The sequence below is a fragment of the Salmo trutta genome, chromosome 30 (assembly GCF_901001165.1).
Source record: "Salmo trutta chromosome 30, fSalTru1.1, whole genome shotgun sequence".
NCBI classification, from domain to species: Eukaryota; Metazoa; Chordata; class Actinopteri; order Salmoniformes; family Salmonidae; genus Salmo; species Salmo trutta.
The window spans coordinates 30,967,132-30,994,083 of NC_042986.1; the positions used below are offsets into that span (position 1 = coordinate 30,967,132).

Consider the following 26,952-nt stretch of genomic DNA (forward strand, 5'->3'; position numbering starts at 1 on the left):
TTCCAGAACACAAAGAAACAGGGCTACGTTCCAGAACACAAAGAAACATGGCTACGTTCAAGAACAAAAAGAAACATGGCTGCGTTCCAGAACACAAAGAAACAGGGCTACGTTCAAGAACACAAAGAAACAGGGCTACGGTCCAGAACACAAAGAAACAGGGCTACGTTCAAGAACACAAAGAAACAGGGCTACGGTCCAGAACACAAAGAAACAGGGCTACGTTCCAGAACACAAAGAAACAGGGCTACGTTCCAGAACACAAAGAAACAGGGCTACGTTCCAGAACACAAAGTAACAGGGCTACGTTCCAGAACACAAAGAAAGATGGCTACGTTCCAGAACACAAAGAAACTGGGCTACGGTCCAGAACACAAAGAAACATGGCTACGTTCCAGAACACAAAGAAACATGGCTACGTTCCAGAACACAAAGAAACTGGGCTACGTTCCAGAACACAAAGAAACAGGGCTACGTTCCAGAACACAAAGAAACATGGCTACGTTCAAGAACACAAAGAAACATGGCTGCGTTCCAGAACACAAAGAAACAGGGCTACGTTCAAGAACACAAAGAAACAGGGCTACGGTCCAGAACACAAAGAAACAGGGCTACGTTCAAGAACACAAAGAAACAGGGCTACGGTCCAGAACACAAAGAAACAGGGCTACGTTCAAGAACACAAAGAAACTGGGCTACGTTCCAGAACACAAAGAAACAGGGCTACTTTCCAGAACACAAAGAAACAGGGCTACGTTCAAGAACACAAAGAAACAGGGCTACGTTCAAGAACGCAAAGAAACAGGGCTACGTTCAAGAACGCAAAGAAACAGGGCTACGTTCAAGAACGCAAAGAAACAGGGCTACGTTCCAGAACACAAAGAAACAGGGCTACGTTCAAGAACACAAAGAAACAGGGCTACGTTCAAGAACACAAAGAAACAGGGCTACGTTCAAGAACACAAAGAAACAGGGCTACGTTCAAGAACACAAAGAAACAGGGCTACGTTCAAGAACACAAAGAAACAGGGCTACGTTCAAGAACACAAAGAAACAGGGCTACGTTCAAGAACGCAAAGAAACAGGGCTACGTTCAAGAACACAAAGAAACAGGGCTACGTTCAAGAACGCAAAGAAACAGGGCTACGTTCAAGAACGCAAAGAAACAGGGCTACGTTCAAGAACGCAAAGAAACAAGGCTACGTTCAAGAACACAAAGAAACAGGGCTACGTTCCAGAACACAAAGAAACAGGGCTACGTTCAAGAACACAAAGAAACAGGGCTACGTTCAAGAACACAAAGAAACAGGGCTACGTTCAAGAACACAAAGAAACAGGGCTACGTTCACGAACACAAAGAAACAGGGCTACGTTCAAGAACACAAAGAAACAGGGCTACGTTCAAGAACACAAAGAAACAGGGCTACGTTCAAGAACACAAAGAAACAGGGCTACGTTCAAGAACACAAAGAAACAGGGCTACGTTCAAGAATACAAAGAAACAGGGCTACGTTCTAGAACACAAAGAAACATGGCTACGTTCCAGAACACAAAGAAACAGGGCTACGTTCAAGAACACAAAGAAACAGGGCTACGTTCAAGAACACAAAGAAACAGGGCTACGTTCTAGAACACAAAGAAACAGGGCTACGTTCTAGAACACAAAGAAACATGGCTACGTTCCAGAACACAAAGAAACAGGGCTACGTTCAAGAACACAAAGAAACAGGGCTACGTTCAAGAACACAAAGAAACAGGGCTACGTTCTAGAACACAAAGAAACAGGGCTACGTTCTAGAACACAAAGAAACAGGGCTACGGTCCAGAACACAAAGAAACAGGGCTACGTTCTAGAACACAAAGAAACAGGGCTACGTTCCAGAACACAAAGAAACAGGGCTACGTTCCAGAACACAAAGAAACAGGGCTACGTTCTAGAACACAAAGAAACAGGGCTACGGTCCAGAACACAAAGAAACAGGGCTACGTTCCAGAACACAAAGAAACAGGGCTACGTTCTAGAACACTAAGAAACAGGGCTACGTTCTAGAACACAAAGAAACAGGGCTACGTTCCAGAACACAAAGAAACAGGGCTACGTTCCAGAACACAAAGAAACAGGGCTACGTTCAAGAACACAAAGAAAAAGAACACAAGGTTGACTAACAAAAGAAAAGCAGAACCTTACAATTTCCATATTATTTATTACAAGATTTAGGGTTCAGTGAACAATTTGTCCCAAATACAATGCCTTTAGTTTTTTAAATATTTAGGACTAACTTATTTCTTGCCACCTATTCTGAAGCTAACTGCAGCTCTTTGTTAAATGTTGCAGTCATTTCAGTTACATTTACATTTTAGTCATTTAGCAGACGCCCTTATCCAGAGCAATTTACAGTAGTGAATGCATACATTTCATACATTATTTTTCTGTGCTGTCACCCCGTGGGAATCGAACCCACAACCCTGGTGTTGCAAACACCATGCTCTACCAACTGAGCTACAGGGAAGGCTACAGGGAAGTTGCTGTAATAGCTGATGTGTATAGTGTTGCCCTGGAGAATTCCTGATTCTACCTGGATTATGTTGGAGAGGCTTCCATTAAAGAACACCCTCTGTGTTCTGTTAGACAGGTAACTCTTTATCCACAATATAGCAGGGGGTGTAAAGCCGTAACACATACGTTTTTCCAGCAGCAGACTATGATCGATAATGTTAAAAGCCACACAAGTCTAACAAATTTCTCTCAGTCAATCATCAGTCATTTGTGTAAGTGCTGTGCTTGTTGAATGTCCTTCACTATAAGCATGGTGAAAGTCGGTTGTCAATTTGTTTATTGTAAAATAGCATTGTATCTGGTCAAACACCATTTTTTAAATGGTAAAGTTTTGTACTAAGGGTTGGTAACAGGCTGATTGGTCGGCTATTTGAGCCAGTAATGGGGGCTTTACTATTCTTGGGTAGTGGAATGGCTTCCCTCCAGGCCTGAGGGCACACGCTCTCTGGTAGGGTTAAATTGAAGATGTGGCAAATAGGAGTGGCAATATCATTCTCTATTATCCTCAGTAATTTTCCATCCAAGTTGTCAGACCCCACCCAGTAGCTTGTCATTGTTGATAAACCATTTCTTCACCTCTTCTACACTCACTTTACGGAATTCAAAATTACAATTATTGTCTTCAATAATTTGGTCAGATATACTTGGATGTGTAGTGTCAGCGTTTGTTGCTGGCATGTCATGCCTAAATTTGCTGATCTTGCCAATGAAAAGTCATTAAAGTATTTGGCAATATCAGTGGATTTTGTGATGAATGAGCCGTCTGATTCAATGAATGATGGCCCTGAGTTGCCTTTTTTCATTGAAGGTGCTCCAAAGCTTTTTACTATGATTCTTTATGTCATTTATCTTTGCTTCATAGTGTAGTTTCTTCTTCTTTTTATTCAGTTTAGTCACATGATTTCTCAATTTGCAGTACGTTTGCCAATTGGTTGTGCAGCCAGACTTATTTGCCATTCCGTTCGCCTCATTCCTCTCAACCATACAATTTTTTAATTCCTCATCAATCCATGGGGATTTAACAGTGATTTTCTTAATGGGTGCATGCTTATTAGTAACTGGGATAACCAATTTCATAAATGTGCCAAGTGCAGCGTCTGGTTGCTCCTCATTACAAACCACAGACCAGTAAATATTCTTTACATCATCAACATATGAATCACTACAAAACTTATTGTATGACCTCTTATACGCTATATTAGGCCCAGCCATGGGAACTTTGGTTTTGGTAGATATGGCTACTATATTGTGATCACTACATCCTGTGGATTTGAATACCGCTTTAAAGCAAATATCTGCAGCATTAGTAAAGATGTGATCAATACATGTTGATGATTTCATTCCTGTGCTGTTTGTAACTACCCTGCTAGGTTGACTGATGAACTAGGTTGCAGGCACTGGTTACAGTTTGAAGTTTTTTGTTGAGGGGGCAGCTTGATTAAAGCCAGTCAATATTTAAAATCACCCAGAAAATATAACTGTTAATATCACATACATTATCAAGCATTTCACACATATTATCCACATACTGATTGTTAGCACTTGGTGGTCTATAGCAGCTTCCCCCCAGAATGGGCTTTAGGTGAGGCAGATGAACCTGTAGCCATATTACTTCAACAGTATTTAACATGAGATAATCTCTAAGCTTTACAGGAATGTGGTTGTGAATATAAACAGCAACACCTCCACCACTGGCATTTCTGTATTTTCTGTAAATGTTATACAAAATCAGCAGAGGCATTCAGGGCAGTTAGAGTGAAATAAATTAGGTTACTTACATTCAACGGCCCTTGTATAATGTGAATTTGCTGAAGCATTATGATGACTCAGCGACACAATGGTAGGGATTAACTGAGCTGGGCTTGGGTCATTGGGTCATCTCAACGCAGAATTATAATGCTGTAAAAGGATCCAGGAATCCAAATGATTTGGGTGGATCCCATCCTCCTTATAAAACATGTTTTGTTTCCAAAAGGTATTGAAATTGTCAACAAAAGTTACACCCATTGAGTTGCAATAATCGTGTTGCCAGTTGTGAAGAGAAAGAATCCTGCTAAAACGTTCAATGCTACAATTCAGAGAGGGCACAGGGCCAGATATGATGGGTCTTTTGTTATTGTCTAGCAGAGAGTCAATCAGCTCTTTTAAATCCAGTTTCAACTGTTCAGAGCTGCCCTTCATGATGTCATTAAAACCCACATGGAATCAATGTCCATGTCCTCGACTCCGCTATCAGATGGGGGAGGCCCGGCAGGAGACAGCTCCCCTGGCAAACCAACTCCAGGCAACACCGGCCAGTTGGATAACGACAAACGACAAGACAGATGCATCCAACATCTGCGAATGCCGTCCAGCCACCGGCGTAGTAAAGATCAACATTCCACTCTACGTTTTAAGTTAGGTTTAGGATTAGGGTCAGGATTAGGTTTAAGGTAGGGAAAAAAGGATTTTGAATGGGACTGAATTGTGTGTCCCCACAAGGTTAGTTATACAAGACTGTGTGGGTGTGTGTGCGTGCGTGTGTGTGTGTACGCGGGTGTGTACAAGTCTGTGTGTACGTGTGTGTGCGTGAGTATGGGGGAGGGGTAGCCAGCAAATGGGGCAGACAACCAGCAACCCTCAGCTCATGAATATTCATTGTCAAATTTAAATGTTTAACACTCGAACTGGCAAGAAACCCACAGCATTACTAAAAACCAGCCTAAACCCTTTGCAATGTGTGGAAAATGATGTGATACACACCAAAGACGGAAGTTAGTGTTTTGAGGATAAAAGAAGCAAGTCTTTTGTCCCAATATACTAGAAACCACATAGCCTAGAATTAGGCTAAAACAGCTAACTTTTCTCAGTTACTGGAACCCTGTGATAAGGCCTACACATGAAAACACTGAGGTAACACTCATCCTACATTGCCTTAAACTATGCATTCATAGCACACAAGGTACCGCTAACGTTACCTCAGGATTATTCAGAAAGACACAATTCAGACACAGCAGGTGGGTTAACCTTTCACAGAGGATGGGAATGAGATAAGCACAGAACCATGACTGCTCCTCCTCTCCTCCCTCCCCTCTCTCTTTTCTCCTTCATGATGATGCCAAACAGACACAGCCCCATTAGAATTGCAGATTGTCTCCACTGCCTGTATCAGGGCTCTCGGTCTGGCTGGCTACCCACCATAGCCACCTAGCCAGCGCCCCAACTAGCCAAGCACATCATTGTTGAGTAGGGTGTTGTGCTTGTGTTTCTCTTGTGTGTGTCAGTGCTGTAGTACAAATACTTGAAGGGTCATAGTTGAAGGGTAGGTGTTTTCCAGCTCTGCATTACTTCAGTGTGTTTGTGTCTGCCTAGGTGTGTGAGTCCAGTTCTCATGTTGATGTAGCCTCATATTTGACCGCTCAAGATTCACAAACAGGTCTTCTTGAGGACAACAGACACTCAAAAACAAAACCAGAATCAAATGTCGTAAAACAACAGTTATATAAAAAACAAGTAGATGGAAGACGTCCAGACCAGCTATTCTCTGAACAACCCCAGCTGTCCTGAACCGTCATTCAGTGGAGAGGAACCACAATATTCCCCATCCATAGAAACTCATTATCCGCCTTCAGAGAGAGATCACCACCACTCGCTTCTCACTGTCCAACCACCATGCAGCACACCACAATTTAATATAGGATGCCAATGATGCCATAGTGGTTTGATCAAATCCAGAAAGACATTACAAAGCACTCTCCACGCCTTGGTATCATCACACGGCCTGGGCCTGTCGAGGTGGGTTCAGCTGTCCTATTTTTAGCCCACAGCATCATTTATGGTGTCTTATTTATGGTGATGATCCAATTATATGCTGCAGGGTAATGTATATCTTAGGCTAGGAAAACAACCGAAGTCAGTGAGAGGGCCTGCACGGTCAGTACCTGATCACATGACCTACCCTAAGCAGGAACAACACTGGGCCTTTGCAGGGAGAGCCCTAACAGCCTTGGTTTTAGTAGATCACGCTGAAACTAGCCTAACCCAACGGCTGGAGAGGCATTTACATTTTAGTCCTTCAGCAGACACTCTTATCCAGAGCGACTTACGGTATTGAGCGCATACATTTTCGTACACACACCTGACAACCCCTGAGCTCTCCCTCTCCCTCCCTTTTCCACAGGTGGGGTCAAATGAATCAAAACAGAGCGAGGTGCGGCTGGCAATGACCCAACACAGGAAGGGGTCTGGGGCATCCAGAAATAGCGCTGAGAAGAAGAAAGCTGTTCCAGCAGTCTTCAGGGACCCCATAGGAAAGTTGTTGACAGCTTTATTTATACACATCTTAACAAATCCCCACCTCTTTTTCTCTAATGAGAAAAACATTTCAGAACAGAGGGGAGAAGGAAAAACAGGTGTGTCTCTCTGAGCAAGAACACAGGAGTGTGTGATTGTGCTGTGTGTGTGCATGTCTGTCTGTGTGCATAGCGAGAGGGAAGCATGTCTGTCTGTGTGCATAGCGAGAGGGAAGCATGTCTGTCTGTGTGCATAGGGACAGGGAAGCATGTCTGTCTGTGTGCATAGCGAGAGGGAAGCATGTCTGTCTGTGTGCATAGGGAGAGGGAAGCATGTCTGTCTGTGTGCATAGGGAGAGGGAAGCATGTCTGTCTGTGTGCATAGGGAGAGGGAAGCATGTCTGTCTGTGTGCATAGGGAGAGGGAAGCATGTCTGTCTGTGTGCATAGGGAGAGGGAAGCATGTTGTGAAGTAATGCGTTGTCATTGTATGTCTGATGAGTGTCGATGGGCATCTCCCCCAGCTCTCTCTCTCTCTCTCTCTCTCTCTCTCTCTCTCTCTCTCTCTCTCTCTCTCTCTCTCCCCCATCATTCTTTCTCTCTCTCCTCCAACCCTCCCTCTCTTTCTCTCTCTCTCTCTCTCTCCCCCCAGCCCTCTCTCTCCCCCCAGCCCTAACTCTCTCCACCAACCCTCTCTCTCTCCTCCAACCCTCTCTCTCCCCCAGCCCTGTCTCTCTCCCCAGCCCTAACTCTCTCTCTCCTCCAACCCTCCCTCTCTCTCTCCCCCCAACCCTCTCTCTCTCCTCCAACCCTCCCTCTCTCTCTCCCCCCAGCCCTCTCTCTCCCCCCAGCCCTAACTCTCTCTCTCCACCAACCCTCTCTCTCTCTCTCCTCCAACCCTCTCTCTCCCCCAGCCCTGTCTCTCCCCCCAGCCCTAACTCTCTCTCTCCTCCAACCCTCCCTCTCTCTCTCCCCCCAACCCTCTCTCTCTCCTCCAACCCTCCCTCTCTCTCTCCCCCCAGCCCTCTCTCTCCCCCCAGCCCTAACTCTCTCTCTCCACCAACCCTCTCTCTCTCTCTCCTCCAACCCTCCCTCTCTCTCTCCCCCCAACCCTCTCTCTCTCCTCCAACCCTCCCTCTCTCTCTCCCCCCAGCCCTCTCTCTCCCCCCAGCCCTAACTCTCTCTCTCCACCAACCCTCTCTCTCTCTCTCTCCTCCAACCCTCCCTCTCTCTCTCCCCCCCAACCCTCACTCTCTCTCTCCCCCCAGCCCTGTCTCTCCCCCCAGCCCTAACTCTCTCTCTCCTCCAACCCTCCCTCTCTCTCTCCCCCAACCCTCTCTCTCTCCTCCAACCCTCCCTCTCTCTCTCCCCCCAGCCCTCTCTCTCCCCCCAGCCCTAACTCTCTCTCTCCACCAACCCTCTCTCTCTCTCTCCTCCAACCCTCTCTCTCCCCCCAGCCCTCTCTCTCTCTCCCCCTCACTCTCTCCCTCTCCTCCAACCCTCCCTCTCTCTCCCCGCCAGCAATCTCTCTCTCTCTCTCCTCCAAAACTCTCTCTCTCTCCCCCAGCCCTCTCTCTCCCTCTCCTCCAACGCTCCCTCTCTCTCTCCCCCAGTCCTCTCTCTCTCTCCTCCAACCCTCTCTCTCACCCCAGCCCTCTCTCTCTCTTGCAACCCTCTCTCTCTCTCTCTCTCTCTCTCTCTCTCTTCCAACCCTCTCTCTCTCCCGCCCAGCCCTCTCTCTCTCCCCCAGCCCCCTCTCTCTCTCTCCCCCAGCCCCCTCTCTCTCTCTCCCCATCTCCCCCAGCCCTCTCTCTCTCCATCTCCCCCAGCCCTCCCTCTCTCCCTCTCCCACAGCCCTCCCTCTCTCTCTATCCATCTCCACCAGCCCTCTCTCCTCCTCTTTCTCCCAGCCCTTCCTCTCTCCTTAAGCCTTTCCTCCCTCCCTCTCTCTCTCTCCATCTCCCCCAGCCCTCTCTCTCTCCACCTCCCCCAGCCATTCCTCCCCCCATCTCCCCCAGCCCTCTCTCTCTCTCTCCCTCTCCCCCAGCCCTCCCTCTCTCTCTATCCATCTCCACCAGCCCTCTCTCCCATCCTCTTTCTCCCAGCCCTTCCTCTCTCCATAAGCCTTTCCTTCCTCCCTCTCTCTCCCACTCCCACAGCCCTCCCTCTCTCTCTATCCATCTCCACCAGCCCTCTCTCCTCCTCTTTCTCCCAGCCCTTCCTCTCTCCATAAGCCTTTCCTCCCTCTCTCTCTCTCCAACTCCCCCAGCCATTCCTCCCCCCATCTCCCCCAGCCCTCCCTCTCCATCTCCCCCAGCCCTCTCTCTCTCCATCTCCCCCAGCCCTCTCTCTCTCTCTCTCCATCTCCCCCAGCTCTCCCTCTCTCTCTCTCCCTCTCCCACAGCCCTCCCTCTCTCTCTGTCCATCTCCCCAGCACTCTCTCTCTCTCTTTCCATCTCCCCAGCCCTCTCTCTCTCTCCATCTCCCCAGCCCTCTCTCTCTCCCCATCTCCCCAGCCCCCTCTCTCTCGCCATCTCCCCAGCCCTCTCTCTCTCTCTTTCCATCTCCCCAGCCCCCTCTCTCTCCATCTCCCCAGCCCTCTCTCTCTCCCCATCTCCCCAGCCCCCTCTCTCGCCATCTCCCCAGCTCCCTCTCTCTCCCCATCTCCCCAGCCCTCTCTCTCTCGCCATCTCCCCAGCCCTCTCTCTCTCTCCATCCCCCCAGCCCCCTCTCTCTCTCCATCCCCCCAGCCCTCTCTCTCCATCTCCCCAGCCCTCTCTCTCTCCCCATCTCCCCAGCCCCCTCTCTCGCCATCTCCCCAGCTCCCCCTCTCTCCCCATCTCCCCAGCCCTCTCTCTCTCGCCATCTCCCCAGCCCTCTCTCTCTCTCCATCCCCCCAGCCCCCTCTCTCTCTCCATCCCCCCAGCCCTCTCTCTCCATCTCCCCAGCCCTCTCTCTCTCTCCATCCCCCCAGCCCTCTCTCTCTCGCCATCTCCCCAGCCCTCTCTCTCTCTCCATCCCCCCAGCCCTCTCTCTCTCTCCATCTCCCCAGCCCTCTCTCTCTCTCCATCTCCCCAGCCCTCTCCCTCTCTCTCTCTCTTAAGCTTATTTTGGATATTTACAATATAAAAATAAAAATGAGAATCAACATTGTCAAAGGGACAACAGTAACAACAATAACCAAGGGTCAAAATAACCATACATTGAACAATAACAATAAGCATACAGTAGAGGACATGTGCAGGTTGATTGGTCTGTCAGACACTGTCCCTCAACTGATGGCAGGCGGCAATGTAGTGTGCTGCCAACCCACAGCTCTCTGTGTCCTCCCCCAACAGGACAGGTAGCCTACTCTCATCAGAGAGGTCTTTGAAACCTTGAATAAGGGTTTCAAATTTGGGAAAATGACACTCTCTAATTGTTTTATATTTTGGACATTTTGTCAGGAAATGCAGCTCTGTCTCAGGTCCTGCTGTTGTGCAGTGGTTGCACAGCCTTTCCTCTACAGGGAGCCAGGTTTTCCTGTGTCTACCCTTCTCAATGGCAAGGCTGTGCTCACTGAGCCTTTACTTTGTCAAGGTTTTTCTAAGGTTTTGATCAGTAACCATGGTCAAATATTTAGCCACGGTGTAACTGTCGATTTAGGGCCAGATAGCACTGCATTTTGCTTTGTGTTTGTGCTTGTGTTTCCCAATAAGCAATGTAGTTTTGTTTTGACTGTGTTGTAATTTAATTTATTCTGATTGATTGGATGTTCTGGTCCTGAGGCTTCAGTGTGTTAGTAGAACAGGTTTGTGAACTCAGCCCCAGGACCAGCTGGATGAGGGGACTCTTCTCTTTGCTCAGCTCTTGGCATTGCAGAGCTTGGTAATGATATGAGAGGGGGTCACTGTATTTTAGATGTTTCCAAAACTTAATTGCTCTTTTTTTAGTTTGTATTATTTGTGAATATTGGCCTAATTCTGCCCTGCATGCATTGTTTGTAGTTTTTCTCTGGACATGTAGGAGAATCTGTAGGAGAACTCTGCATGCAGGGTTTCAATGGGGTGTTTGTCCCATTTGATGAAATCTTGTTTTGCAAGTGGACCCCACACCTCGCTGCCATAAAGTGCAATTGGTTCAATGACATATTCAATTAGTTTTAGCCAAATTTTAATAGGTATTTCAATTTGAATTTGCTTTTTAATGGTGTAGAATCCCCTGTGTGCTTTCTCTCTCAGTTCATTCACTGTCTCATTAAGGTGTCCAGTTGAGGTTATTTTTAAACCTAAGTAATTGTAGTGTGTGCAGTACTCTATATATTTTGTACCAATTGAGAACTTTGGTCTAATTCCCTGAGATCTGGATCTTTTCTGGAAAATCATTATTTGAGTCTTTTTGGTGTTTACTGCCAGGGCCCAGGTCTGGCAGTACGGCTCTAACAGGTCCAGGCTCTGCTGTAGGCCATGTGCTGTGGGTGACAGCAGGCATAGGTCATCTGCGAAGAGTAGGCATTTAACTTCTGAATTGTGGAGACTAACACCAGGGGCTGAGGATTTTTCTAGAATAGTGGCCAATTCGTTAATGTAAATATTGAAGAGTGCAGGGCTCAGATTGCAACTCTGGCCCCGCCCCGGTTAAAATATTCTGATCTTTTCTTACCAATTTTAATGCTGCACGTATTGCCAGTATACATTCATTTAATTATGTCATATGTTTTACCCCCTACACCACTTTCAATAACTTTGTAGAACAGTCCTGTATGCCAAATGGAATCAGCCCTCTCTCTCTCCATCCCCCCAGCTCTCTCTCTCTCCATCCCCCCCAACCCCCTCTCTCTCCATCCCCCCCAACCCCCTCTCTCTTGCCATCCCCCCAGCCCTCTCTCTCTCCATCCCCCCAGCCCTCTCTCTCTTGCCATCTCCCCAGCCCTCTCTCTTTCTCCCCCATCCCCCCAGCCCTCTCTCTCTCTCTCTCTCCCCCATCTCCCCAGCCCTCTCTCTCTCCATCCCCCCAGCCCTCTCTCTCTTGCCATCCCCCCAGCCCTCTCTCTCTCTCCCCCATCCCCCCAGCCCTCTCTCTCTCTCTCTCTCCCCCATCTCCCCAGCCCTCTCTCTCTCTCCCCCCCATCTCCCCAGCCCTCTCTCTCCCCCATCCCCCCAGCCCTCTCTCTCTCTCCCCCCATCCCCCCAGCCCTCTCTCTCTCTCTCCCCCCCATCTCTCCAGCCCTCTCTCTCTCTCCTCCCCCCAGCCCTCTCTCTCTCTCTCCCCCCCATCTCCCCAGCCCTCTCTCTCTCTCTCTCTCCCCCCATCCCCCCCAGCCCTCTCTCTTTCTCCCCCCATCTCCCCCCAGCCCTCTCTCTCTCTCTCCCCCCCATCCCCCCAGCCCTCTCTCTCTCTCTCTCTCTCTCCCCCCATCCTCTCTCTCTCTCTCTCCCCCCCCATCTCCCCAGCCCTCTCTCTCTCTCTCTCCCCCCCATCCCCCCAGCCCTCTCTCTCTCTCTCCCCCCATCCCCCCAGCCCTCTCTCTCTCTCTCTCTCCCCCATCTCTCCAGCCCTCTCTCTCTCCCCCAGCCCTCTCTCTCTCTCTCCCCCCATCCCCCCAGCCCTCTCTCTCTCTCTCTCCCCCCCATCTCCCCAGCCCTCTCTCTCTCTCTCCCCCATCCCCCCCGGCCCTCTCTCTCTCTCTCCCCCATCCCCCCAGGCCTCTCTCTCTCTCTTTCTCCCCCCCATCTCCCCAGCCCTCTCTCTCTCCTCTCTCTCTCTCTCTCTCTCTCTCTCCCCATCTCCCCAGCCCTCTCTCTCTCTCTCCCCCCCATCCCCCCAGCCCTCTCTCTCTCTCTCCCCCCCATCTCCCCAGCCCTCTCTCTCTCCCCCCCGTCCCCCCAGCCCTCTCTCTCTCTCCCCCCCCCATCCCCCCAGGCCTCTCTCTCTCTCTTTCTCCCCCCCATCTCCCCAGCCCTCTCTCTCTCTCTCCCCCCCATCTCCCAGCCCTCTCTCTCTCTCCCCCCCATCTCCCCAGCCCTCTGTCTCTCTCCCCCCCCATCTCCCCAGCCCTCTCTCTCTCCCCCCCATCTCCCCAACCCTCTCTCTCTCTCCCCCATCTCCCCAGCCCTCTCTCTCTCCCCCCCCCATCCCCCCAGCCCTCTCTCTCTCTCTCCCCCCATCTCCCCAGCCCTCTCTCTCTCTCCCCCCCATCCCCCCAGCCCTCTCTCTCTCGCTCCCCCCCCCCTATCCCCCCAGCCCTCTCTCTCTCTCTCCCCCCCATCTCCCCAGCCCTCTCTCTCTCTCTCCCCCCATCTCCCCATCCCTCTCTCTCTCTCTCTCCCTCCCCCAGCCCTCTCGCTCTCTCTCTCGCCCCCTCCCCCATCCCCCCATCCCCTCTCTCCTCTCTCTCGCCCCATCTTCTCCCCCTCTCCCCCCTCTCTCTCTCTCTCTCTCCTCCCCATCCCTCTCTCTCTCTCTCTCTCTCTCCCCATCTCCCCAGCCCTCTCTCTCTCTCTCCCCCCATCTCCTCAGCCCTCTCTCTCTCTCTCTCCCCCCCATCTCCCCAGCCCTCTCTCTCTCTCTCTCTCCCCCCCATCTCCCCAGCCCTCTCTCTCTCCCCCCCCATCTCCCCAGCCCTCTCTCAGTATTTTTATATCAAATTGTAGGTGTTATCAACACGACAGTGCTCCCAGGCCTCCAGAAGAGAAGGAAGGAGGGGGAGGGGAAGTAGGAAGGTCAAGGAGGAGGTAAAGAGAACAGGAGAGGTATCTAGCTGTGAATGGCCAAAGGTGTCTCCAGTGAAGTGTTAGCTTTCTAACAATGGTTTCAACGGGGTCAAGGAGGAGCAACAAACACTAGGGAAAGGATAAGCCTCAGAGGTCTTCAATATCGTACACAAACACACACACAAACCAGCCGAGCTCATATGAATAATGTATCTGCGACATGTAGACACTAGTGCGTCATTTACGAAGTAAACTAAAACAGGGAGCAGCTGTTTGGTGAAAAGGGCTCTAAAAAAAGGACAACATCCTGTTTGACCACCTGCCTGCCTGCCCACCTGCCTGCCTGCCCATCTGTCTGTCTGCCCTCCTGTCTGCCCGTCTGCCTGCCCATCTGTCTGTCTGCCCGTCTGTCTGCCTGCCTGCGTGTCTGCGTGTGTATGTGCATGTGTTTGTGTGTGCACATCCACAGTGCATTCAGAAAGTATTCAGACCCCTTGACTTTTTCCACATTTTGCTACGTTACAGCCTTATTCTAAAATTGATTAAATATTTTTCCTCATCAATGTATACACAATATCCCATAATGATGAAGCGAAAACAGGTTTTTAGAGATTTTTGCAAATGTATTATCAATAACAACTGAAATACCTTAATTACGGTCTAAGGCACTGCAGCTCAGTGCTAGAGGCGTCACTACAGACCCTGGTTTGATTCCAGGCTGAATCACAACCGGCCGTGATTGGGAGTCCCATAGGGCGGCGCACAATTGGCCCAGCGTTGTCCGGGTTTGGCCGGGGTAGGCCGTCATTATCAATAAGAATGTGTTCTTAACTGACTTGCCTAGTTAAATAACGGTTCAATAAATCTAAAATAATAATACATTAGTATTCAGACCCTTTACTATGAGACTCGAAACTGAGCTCAGGTGAATCCTGTTTCCATTCATCATCCTTGATGTTTGTACAACCTGATTGGATTCTACCTGTGGTAAATTCAGTTGATTGGACATGATTTGGAAAGGCACACACCTGTCTATATAAGGTCCCACAGTTGACAGTGCATACCAGAGCAAAAACCAAGCCATGAGGTCGAAGGAATTGTCCGTAGAGCTCCGAGACAGGATTGTGGTGAAACACAGATCTAGGGAAGGGTACCAACAAATTTCTGCAAAACCTGGTTTTGCTTTGGCATTATGGGGTAGTGTGTGTAGATTGATGTGGGATAAAAACTATTTCATCAACTGTAGAATAAGGCTGTAACGTAACAAAATGTGGAAAAAGTGAATACTTTCCAAATGCACTGAAGGTGTGTCACATTCCTGCCCTGGGGTGACAGTCGTCAACAGCCCTGGACCCCCCCCCCCCCCATTACGTTGGAAGCAAAGAGCATTCAGGGAGGAGATTGATCTCCAGGAATCTCACAGCCAGCCAGGCAGCTACCCCTGAGGCAGGGAGAGGAGGGAAGCACCCTGGTAGAGTGCAGAGAGTGCTGCTGAATGGGAGATGATGGCAGTGTTGATAGAAATACTATTACATTTCCACCACCATCATTCACACTATTTTTCATACAGTAATGGAGCTCTCTGGAACACTGCTGCACTCACCATTCTAGATAGTAGGCACTATATGAGAGAGCAAATGGAGCAGAATATTGTTATAAACAAGGACATGAGTATGAGTTACATTGTAACCCACTGTACTGCAACAGGTACAGTACAGTACATGGATTGAGGTTGTGAATTGAAGGCTTTACATCACTTTGATTGAACCCTTTGTCATCTACATTCTCCACAACTGTCATAAATGCTAGCCACTCAAATCAAGTAGAAATAGTTGCTACAAAACCGTGTGTCAATTTGACATGCGCTTGGAATGGATGCAGCAATTGAGCTACCTACCACTTAATGGGAATAGAGCTCAGCCCACGCATGGTTACTAGAGGTCGACCGATTATGATTTTTCAACGCCAATACCGATACCGATTATTGGAGGCCCGGAAAAAAGCCAGTGCCGATTAATCTGCCGTTTTTTGGGGGGGGGTAATAATGACAATTACAACAGTACTGAATGAACACTTATTTTAACTTAATATAATACATCAAGAAAATCAATTTAGCCTCAAATAAATAATGAAACATGTTCAATTTGGTTTAAATAATGCAAAAACAAAGTGTTGGAGAAGACAGTAAAAGTGCATTATGTGCCATGTAAGAAAGCTAACGTTTAAGGTCCTTGCTCAGAACATGAGAACATATGAAAGCTGGTGGTTACTTTTAACATGAGTCTTCAATATTCCCAGGTAAGAAGTTTTAGGTTGGAGTTATTATAGGAATTATAGGACTATTTCTCTCTATATGATTTTGTATTTCATATACCTTTGACTATTGGATGTTCTTATGGGCACTTTAGTATTGCCAGTGTAACAGTATAGCTTCCGTCCCTCTCCTCGCTCCTACCTGGGCTCGAACCAGGAACACATCGACAACAGCCACCCTCGAAGCAGCGATACCCATGTAGAGGAAGGGAAACAACTACTCCAAGTCTCAGAGCGAGTGACGTTTGAAACGCTATTAGCGCGCACCCGCTAACTAGCTAGCCATTTCACATCGGTTACACCAGCCTAATCTTGGGAGTTGACAGGCTTGAAGTCATAAACAGCGCAATGCATTGCGAAGAGCTGCTGGCAAAACACAGTAAAGTGCTGTTTTGAATGAATGCTTAAGAGCCTGCTGCTGCCTACCATCGCTCAGTCAGACTGCTCTATTACATCTACATTTTAGTCATTTAGCAGACGCTCTTATCCAGAGCGACTTACAGTAGTGAATGCATACATTTCATATATATATATTTTTTTTAAATTTCCATACTGGCCCCCCATGGGAATCAAACCCACAACCCTGGCATTGCAAACACCATGCTCTACCAACTGAGCCACAGGGAGGCCTCTATCAAATCATAGACTTAATTATAACATAATAACACACAGAAACAGGAGCCTTAGGTCATTAATATGGTCGAATCCGGAAACTATCACGTTTATTCTTTCAGTGACATACGGAACCGTCCCGTATTTTATCTAACGGGTGGCATCCATAAGCCTAAATATTCCTGTTACATTGCATAACCTTCAATGTTATGTCATAATTACGTAAAATTCTGGCAAATTAGTTCGCAACGAGCCAGGCGGCCCAAACTGTTGCATATACCCTGACTCTGCGTGCAATGAACGGAAGAGAAGTGACACAATTTCACCTGGTTAATATTGCCTGCTAACCTGGATTTCTTTTAGCTAAATATGCAGGTTTAAAAATATATACTTCTGTGTATTGATTTTAAGAAAGGCATTGATGTTTATGGTTAGGTACAGTCATGCCACGATTGTGCTTTTTTCGCAAATGCGCTTTTGTTAAATCATCCCCCGTTTGGCGAAGTCGGCTGTCTTTGTTAGGAAGAAATAGTCTTCACAGTTCGCAACAAGCCAGGCGGCCCAAACTGCTGCATATACCCTGACTCTGTTGCAGAGGTGACACATTTTCCCAAGTTAAAAGAAATTCATGTTAGCAGGCAATATTAACTAAATATGCAGGTTTAAAAAGATATACTTGTGTAATGATTTTAAGAAAGACATTGATGTTTATGGGTAGGTACAAGTTGGAGCAACCTTTTTCGCGAATGCGCACCGCATCGATTATATGCAACACAGGACAGGCTAGATAAACTAGTAATATCATCAACCATGTGTAGTTAACTAGTGATTATGATTGATTGATTGTTTTTTATAAGATAAGTTTAATGCTAGCTAGCAACTTACCTTGGCTTCTTACTGCATTCGCGTAACAGGCAGGCTCCTCATGGAGTGCAATGTAAAGCAGGTGGTTAGAGCGTTGGACTAGTTAACCGTAAGGTTGCAAGATTGAATCCCCAAGCTGACAAGGTAAAAATCTGTCGTTCTGCCCCTGAACAAGGCAGTTAACCCACCGTTCCTAGGCCGTCATTGCAAATAAGAATGTGTTCTTAACTGACTTTCCTAGTTAAAAAATATTTATTAAAAAAAAATATATATATATATATATATATATTTTTTTTTTTTTTTGTTGTTAATTTTAAACGGCAAATTGGTGGCCAAAAATCCCGATTACCGATTGTTACGAAAACTTGAAATCGGCCCTAATTAATCGGCCATTCCAATTAATCGGTCGACCTCTAATGGTTACATGCCATGCTGCTCTGTCGCTTATAGGAGAACCAATCCATCTCTAGCGGGGGTTACTATGACCTGACAGGACCTGAATGACATCACCATGGCCCCTTCATGAACTCTGACCACTGCACACACACATTTTACTTTTGCTAGCTGTGAATGGCAAGAAGTGTCTTCTTGACTGAGAAAATACCCTCTTCTCCTCTCCAGTATGGCATAACCTTTTCAATGATGGTTTCAACAGGGACATGAAGGAGCAAATCAAATCAAAATATAATTGTCACATGCGTCGAATACAACAGGTGTTGACCTTACTGTGAAACGCTAACTAACAAGCCCTTAACCAACAATGCCGTTTTAAGAAAAATAAGAGTTAAGAAAATATTTACCAAAGTAAAAAAAAGTGACAATAAAATCCCATTAAGGAGGCTATATACCGGGGGTACTGGTAACGAGTCAACGTGCAGGGGTAGAGGTTAGTCGAGGACAAATGCACTCTTAACAAAAAAAAGTGCTATCTAGAACATGCTGTCCCCATAGGAAAACCCTTTGAAGAACTATTTTTGGTTCCAGATAGAACCCTATCCACAGAGGGTTCTACCTGGAACCAAAAAGGGTTATCCTATTGGGACAGCCAAATAACCCTTTCGGAACCTCTTTCTAGGAATGTAGTACCCGTCCCACACCCCACACCCCAAACAGGAAAACATTCCATTACCGTGTTCTCTCTTCCTACTCCCTTCACTATGTCCTTAAACCTAATCCCCGGTGCATAGAAAGAATTACCAGAGCTAGGGTTTTTTAAACAAATAAATGGTTGAGTAGAGATGGGGTTACTGGTATTTTAGCTGTTGACATGGTTGTATACTAGGGGCTTACCCAACCTCACTGTGTGAGAGAGCTCTTTTAATGTCATCATAAATAACATTCTCACACCCTGTCACCTCCACTTTCCTCTCCCTGCAGGGGGGGGGGGGGGGGGCTGAGCAAGATTTAAACATTCAGTGTTTAGTTAGAATGGGGAGGGGGCACTTACGGCAAGTTCACAGCCATTATGTGTAAAATGTCACGTCTCGCACTCCACTGATCACAACCGGGGAACAATCTCTCTCCAGCAGGTTGTAACTAGCTGAAGCCTCACTGTGTGGATCATAGACTCCCGTGGTGATTATGGGTCGGGGGGAAGCTCTCCTACAAAACGATCTATCCAAACTAAACTAATAGGATCGTACATCACAGTCAAAAAGGGATCAACTGTTTGAAAGCAGGCCATTTGTGAAATCAATGAAAGCCAGCACACACGTGTATTTGTTTTCACTGAGGTAGGATTACAAACGGACACAGAGACTCAACCGGTGACAAGTGGTTGAACAGTCTTTGTAAAGCTCCTTGGTGTGACTGATGTAGCGGTGCCTACTCTGACGTGCCGCTCACAGGAACTTTAACTGAGAAGAAACAATGGTGCTGTGATGCACAAAACACCAACACAATAGGCTACTGTGGCAATGGTCACGCACAAATCACAGTACACATTGGATAGCAGTACATGGATAAACGTATAGGCTACAGTACAATGGACATGCACATGTGTCATAGGGGCTATTTTGCATTTGTGGTGACTTGATCTGGCCCAATAACTGCACATAACTATGGCTTGTGGATAAGGGAGTGCACACACACCACTCTTAAATCTTGCCATATGTTCCCTCACGACTCGCGAAGTAGCCTATCCTCGTGGAACGGACGAGGTGAAGGAAAAGAAACAGACAGTGTGCTGCACGTGGATGTTTGGCCACATCATAGGCCTACTGTATGGCCATCAATCTGCCTTCATCAGCTATCACTAATTCAACACGAAAGCACAGGTAGCAAAACTAGCCAGTGTTCACAGTAAATTCACAATAACGTGGCATGATAAAACAAATATTTAAAAAATGTGTTTCACCCAAAACAAAATTCAATTTTCTAAACAAAAACAAGAAACTGAGCAAATTACACTTTTTGCATTAGGCTATAGAAATAACGGGCCACTCACCAGCTGGATCGTGCAAAGAAAGATGAGCGTGCATCGGCCGCTGCAGCACCCCATTGTGTCAAAACCCAAACAGCACTCGAGAAACGATGAAAACACACACAACGGTCTAGACTGGTTCACTATGGCGAGGACCTTTCAGTGCAACGAATGGCTTCAAGCTCCGTCAACGGTGAAAACTGTGTCTGTAAGCTCCAGGCACTGGCGTCCCATGCATTTTCTTTCCCCAAAATGATCGCTTTGTGTGTGAGAGGGGTGACTTGAGTTGATAGCCTACTACCGCTAGCACTCGAGTGTATGTGTGTGTGTATGTGTGTGTGTAGCGGGGCAAGAAGGGGGAGGTGGAGGGGATAGGCTAGAGGGCGTCAAAAACGGATCTTTGGATTTAACAGTGCCCTGTGACACTTGTCTGGTGTTCTCACCTGGTCCCTGTAATGTTTTTCCCCCAAGAGTTTAAACACAATTTTCATACGAACTCTTTTCATAACATGTTATATTGAGTAGGCTACACAATTGTGTAAAAGTGGTTGGATATTGTTTTAAATATCCTGTTACTCAGCATTTTAGGTGCGGAGATATTTTTGCTTCAATATTTTCACAATTTGTTTACAAAATTCATAATAAATGTTGATAAAGGTGAAACCTAAAAGTACTAGCGCAGTGTCAGCTACTGAATGGCATATTTCTCATTAGAGCCACTGAGGAGCGATGAGTCCTAAATCATGACGTAATTTAGGCGCCACCCGCTGTTCATTTGACGCTATTACATCACCACAAACAGCCGAGAACGCCTTCCATCCTTTTCATGGCCGTATTGCTTAAGGTGAACTCATATAAAATATTAGCCTTGTAAAAACGACTGGTCACTAAATCCGTAGAAATGGCGGACCATGTAAAAAACTGTTGATCACTGTGCATGCCGTCACCCTATACTTATGACTGATTGGTTTGGGTCTGCCCTCTACAGTGCTGTCCAGTGTTGGAACCTGATGTTGAGGCCCATCACTGTACTCTTGATAGTCACCACCAGTGGTGTAAAGTACTTAAGTAAAAATACTTTAAAGTACTACTTAACCCTTGTGTTGTCTTAAGGGTAAAAAATGATCCGCCACTATGTTTAACAGCAGAGAAAACCCCTTAAATGATATTTTTTCAACTTGAAATTTGAGGACTTTTCCTAGTGACCCCAACATTAGAAAAAGTGAAATATCGCCTTTGTTCATATTTCCATGAAAGCTGTACACCACCAGGGTACGAAGATTGTCTTAGGGTCATTTTTGACCTGGCAGTTGTAAAATCATTTACGCACCACAAAAACCAGAAAGACACACACACACACACACACACACACACACACACACACACACACACACACACACACACACACACACACACACACACACACACACACACACACACACACACAATGAGACATTGAGATTATGTGTGCTACTGTTTGCACTCAGCCAGCAGCTCCTGAAGAGGAAGATCACCATGGTTGGCAGTTAGAAAGAACAAGCCTGAGCTCTGCACTTCTCACAACAAGGGGGAGAGAGACCTTCTCATCAAAGTTTGCCTTCACGCTCACCACCACTCTAGTTTCTTACCTCCCATAGAGGAACAAGAATGTGGTCCTCCTGAGCACACTGCACAAAACGGCTGATATCAGTGATCGTGAGGACAGGAAGCCAGCCATCATCCTGGACTACAACCAGAACAAAGGGTGCGTGGACAACCTGGACAAGGTGATTGTAACTTACAGCTGCAGGAGGATGACTGCCCACTGGCCCCTGGTCATCTTCCATAACATCATTGATGTGTCCTCAGACAATGCCTTTGTGATATGGAATAAGATCAATCCTACCTGGATGCCTGATAAGCGGAACAAGAGGAGGGTGTTCCTGGAGCAGCTGGGAAAGGCACTTGTAACCCTACACATTCAAAGAAGGGAGCACCTCCCCTGCACAGCAGCCTCTGCAGTGCTTGTGAAAGCTGTTCAGGGGGCTGAATCTTGTCCTGATCCACCTGAGGCTGCAGCTGGGGCAGGCAAGAGGAGGAGATGCCAATTCTGCCCCCCAAAGAAGGACTGTAAAACAAATACTATGTGCTGCACATGTGAGAAATACATCTGCAAAGTCCATGCACACACACTTGCATACTGTCCTACATGTGCTAATTAGAGTTGATTGATTTATGTTCTTCACATTTTTGTTTTGTATCTATTATCTTATTTTATTCTTATTTATTGTTGTTGTTTATACACCTTGTGGGTGGGAGCAATGGTTAAAAAACGGGAGAAGACTAGTATTTTGTAGTTGAATTCCTCATTGTACAGTATATAAGAACATATCACTATGTTGCCAAAAAAGTTCAAGACTATAATTTTTTCCCTTCAATAAAATGCATTCAAAACTCATTTCTGCTACTTTCTTAGGCTATACAAGTACTATCTCTTGCAAAAAAAGTCATGTTTACACCTATGCAGTACCTTTAGCAATAATAATAATAAACCTCTACTTTAGTAAAGAAAACAATCATGACAGGTGTGTTGTAATAAAAACCAGTGGTGTCACAGATTAAATGCAGTCTTTCTGCATTGTGAAGAGGGAAACCCCTGATATTCACAAAGTTTGTGATGTACGACAGGTTGTTTCTTCATGCAAAATAGATTTTGGGTTTAAAATTAAATTAAGCTGCTATATTGTGAAGGTGGGTCATTTTTTACCCTTAAGGCAAGGGGAGTATACTGTAACGGGCGTCGTATAGAGGAGACCAAGGCGCAGCGTGTTGAGTGCTCATCGTTATATTTTAATGAAAACGAACACTAGACAAAATGACAGCCAACAGTTCTGTCAGGTAAATACAACGAAACAGAAAACAACTACCCACGAAAACAAAGGGAAAAACAGGCTGCCTAAGTATGGCTTCCAATCAGAGACAATGATAGACAGCTGCCTCTGATTGGAAACCATACCCGGCTAAAACATAGAAAAACCGAACATAGAATGCCCACCCACCTATCACACCCTGACCTAACTAAACAGAGACAACACAGCTCTCCTAGGTCAGAGCGTGACATATACAGAATGTTAAGACTACACAAGGGTTAAGTCGTTTTTTAGGGTATCTGTACTTTACTTTATTATTTATATTTTTGAAAACTTTTACTTTTACTTCACTACATTCCTAAAGAAAATGATGTACCTTTTACTTGGTACATTTTCCCTGACACCCAAAAGAAAACATCCCTGGTCATCCCTACTGCTTCTGATCTGACTCACTAAACACAAAAGATTTGTTTTTAAATGATGTCTGAGTGTTTTTTACTCAAGTATGAGTAAAAAAAAAAGTAGTTTATGACCCTGTGTGAGAATCTGCCAGGCTGAGACCTTATTAGATCTGCACGGGTCCACAGGGTCATAATTTACTCTGCGCATGAGCAGAGCTGTCTGGGATGACTAGATCTAGAAGCTCGCCCATGGCAGCACAATAAAACGCCTTATTAAAGGCCACTATGGAAAACGCTGTGGTAGCGTGTGCATGCAAATTACTATGTTTATCAATACAACCATTTTTATTTAACCTTTATTTAACTAGGCAAGTAGGTTAAGAACAAATTCTTATTTACAATGATGGCCTACCCCCCCGGCCAAACCCTCCTCTAACCCGGACAACGCTGGGCCAATTGTGCACCACCCTATGGGACTCCACTTCTGCAGAAGTACTTGTGAAACTAATGCAGTAATAACACTTATGGCAGCATGGAATAACAATGCAAATGATAAACAATACTCAAAGCAGCATTGGAATGGTCTAACATTAAAGAATAGTAACAGCCATACAGTAGAACTTATGGCTGAAACTTATCAAAGTAACAGTAGGTAATTAGTGGTAATTACCTATTATTACACAGCACACACTTACATTTCGATGCACGCACAACATTCAGACATTCGTCTTACTGTTGATATTAGCAAGTCCTCAGAAACTTGCGTCTTTTCCCTTCGGATAACGATAACACTCTGACCTGAGTGGGCGGGTGCAGTGTCCAGATGCACATTTCCAAGCACTCTGATTGGTTGGGAATGGCAGGGCTATGATGGTTGAGGGATAACTTAGGTAGGCTGAGCAGCCAAACTAATGGGACTTAAGGGAAACTGAAGAGGAAGTTAGATAGAGAGGAGAAGAACAGGATGGCCTTTTTTACAAGCCTTTTGTGTCTTGTCTTATTTGTCCTATTCTGTATTTAAAAGACCCTGCTGATGTCACGTCCTGACCAGTAAAAGGGGTTATTTGTTAGGGATCGCCTCCCATGGGAACAGGTGGAGGCAATCAGAAGAGCGGAGGCAGCAGGAAAAAAGGACCAACGGCGAAGTTATGAGGGAACACGGCTGGCAAGGAAGCCTGAGAGGCAGCCCCCAAAAAAAAATTTGGGGGGGGCACACGGGGAGTTGGGGTAAGTCAGGCAATAGACCTGAGCCAACTCCTCGTGCTTATTATGGGGAGCGTTTGGCGTGGAGAGCACCGTGCTGTGCGGAAGTGCGCACGGTCTCGCCCATCCGCACGCACAGTCCGGTGCGGTCGATACCAGCCCCCCACAAGTGCCGTGCTAGAGTGGGCATCCAGCCAGGAAGGAGTATGCCTGCTCAGCACATCTGGCCACCAGTGCGTCTCCTAGGCCCAGGCTACCCTGCGCCTGCTCTACGCATGGCAGCCATCAGTCCTCAGCAAAGCCCAGTTCGCCCTGTGCCAGCACTCCACCCGTGCAGGGCTACGCTGACAAGCCAGCCAGTAGGGGTTGTGCAGGCTGTGCGCTCCAGACCTCCAGTGCGTTTTCAAGACCTGGTGTATCCTGTTCCTGCTCCTCGCACTAGCCCTGTGGTGCGTGTTACTGTTCTGGCACCTCCAAAGCCAGCCCCACGCGTCAGGCCTCTAGTGCGCCTGCCCAGTCCAGTACGTCCTGTTCCTGCTCCTCGCGCTAGCCCTGAGGTGCGTGTCACTAGTCTGGCGCCCCCAAAGCCAACCCCACGCATCAGGTCTCTAATGCGCCTGCCCAGTCCAGTAAGTCCTGCTCCTCGCACTAGCCTTGAGGTGCGTGTCAATAGTCTGGCGCCTCCAAAGCCAGCTCCACGCATCAGGCCTTCAGTGCGCAGTCCCAGTCCAGAGCTTCCGGCGACAGTTCCCCGTCCAGAGCTTCCAGTGACAGTTCCCCGTCCAGAGCTTCCGGCGATGTCCTACAGTCCGGAAGCGACAGAGACGGCCTACAGTCCAGAACCGACAGAGACGGCCTACAGTCCGGAAGCGACAGAGACGTCCTACAGTCCGGAACCGGCAGAGACGGCCTACAGTCCGGAACCAGCAGAGACGGCTCACAGTCCGGAGCCTGCAGAGACCGCCCACAGTCCGGAGCCTGCAGAGACGGCCCACAGTCCGGAGCCTGCAGAGACGCACCTCAGCCCGAGGTCTCCAGCGACGCACCTCAACCCAGAGCCTTCAGCAGTGGTCTACAGCCCTGAGCCTTCAGTGGGGGTGGGCAGGTTAGAATGGGGACTAAGGCCAGAGCCAGAGCCACCTCCATAGTTGGAGGATTGTGGGGGGGGGGGGGGTGTAGCACGAGAGCCGTCGTTGACAGTGGCCACCCTCCCTTCCCTCCCTTTAAGTTTGGGGTTTATTTTTGTGGGGTTTTTGTTTTGAGGTGCATTCGGGGTCTGCACCTTTGGGGGGGGGGGTACTGTCACCTCCTGACCAGTAAAAGGGGTTATTTGTTATTGTAGTTTGGTCAGGGCGTGGCAGGGGGTGTTTGTTTTGTGTGTTTCGGGGGTGTTGATTTATGTTCTATATTTTCTATTTCTATGTTTATTCTAGTTTTCTATTTCTATGTTGTGTTTTTCAATGACCTCCAATTAGAGGCAGCTGGTTGTCGTTGTCTCTAATTGGAGGCCATATTTAAGTGTGTTCGTTTTTCACTTGTGTTTGTGGGTGAGTTGTTTCCAGTATAGTCTGTGCACCTTATTGGACTGTTTTCGTCATTTGTTTTGTTTAAGTGTTTGTCCACTCTTTACGACAGTCGTTACAGCTGACTATTTCACAAATGTGCGTAGGGTTAAATTAAGGTTGAACTCTGATTTGAAAGGGCATTTAAAAAGGTAAATCAGATGTATCATAAAATATACAGTTCTGAATGATGGGAAATACTTCCGCTAGTAGAAGACTAGGTGGTAATAGACAGTATGAAGATACTGTTACTGTATCAAGAATGCATAGAGAGAGGGAGAAGAGAAGTGATAGAAAGCAACACCTCCTTCATAGATTTCAGTTTTGGGATATGAGTGTATATTTCTCAAATCTGTGTCCTTAGTGTTACTGATCATAAAAATAGACACTGTATAATTAGAGGGCTTTATTACTGAGTTCACAAGCCCAGTTTCTAGACCTTACGACCTTGTGAGGTAGGCTGTTGCGGTTGATGATGCAGTTAGGAGGTAGACAAGGAGAGCAGGGCCTGTGTTTCTGTGTGTGTGTCTAACCTTTTTCCTCCCTTTTCCATCAATACATTTCACCATATTCTATTCTCTCCACCACCCCCTCAGGGCGGGGCAACTCCAGTCCTCGGGGGCCTGATTGGTGTCACAGTTTTGCCCCAGCCTCAGCTAACACACCTGACTCCAATAATCACCTAATCATGATCTTCAGTTTAGAATGCAGTTTGATTAATCAGCTGTGTTTGCTAGGGATGGAGAAAAAGTGTGTCACCATTCAGGCCCCTGAGGAGTTGCCCACCCCTGCTTACTCCTCCTCTCCTCCCTCCTCCTCTCTCTCTACTTCCCTTGCCTCTTTTGGTCCTCTGTATTTCAGTTAGTAGAGCATGGCGCTTGTAATACCAAGGTAGTCGGTTTGATTCCTGGGATCATCCATACGTAAAATGTTCACATGACGGTAAGGTGTTTTGGATTAAAGCTTCTAGATGGCGTATATTATATTATTATATCAATCAATCCTCTTTTCTCTCCTCCTCCACCCTCTCTCCAAGTTCTCCACCCTCTTCTTCTTTCTTCTCCTCCTCTTAGTCTTTCTCCTCCTCCACTTTAACCCTGACGCTTCATCCTTCATCCTTCCATTCTCCTCCTCCACCTTAACCCTGTCCCTTCATCATTCCATTCTCCGTCTATACCCATCTCTGGCTTCTCTTCCTCCTCCTCCT

The 26,952-nt window shown here is 47.1% G+C and overlaps 1 protein-coding gene across 5 annotated transcripts in view; it reads right to left on the reverse strand.

Annotated features, from left to right (window-relative positions):
* Window positions 1-20,073, reverse strand: part of LOC115168502 (sodium/potassium-transporting ATPase subunit beta-1-interacting protein 4-like) — a 127,438-nt gene extending 107,365 nt beyond the window's left edge. For all 5 annotated transcript variants that reach the window (XM_029723850.1, XM_029723851.1, XM_029723853.1 and 2 more), the window contains exon 1: window positions 19,755-20,073. In XM_029723850.1, coding sequence (XP_029579710.1) covers window positions 19,755-19,808 — 54 coding nt within the window. In that variant the 5' untranslated portion in view covers window positions 19,809-20,073. The remainder of the gene's footprint in view (window positions 1-19,754) is intronic.
* Between the last annotated feature and the right edge of the window lie 6,879 nt (window positions 20,074-26,952).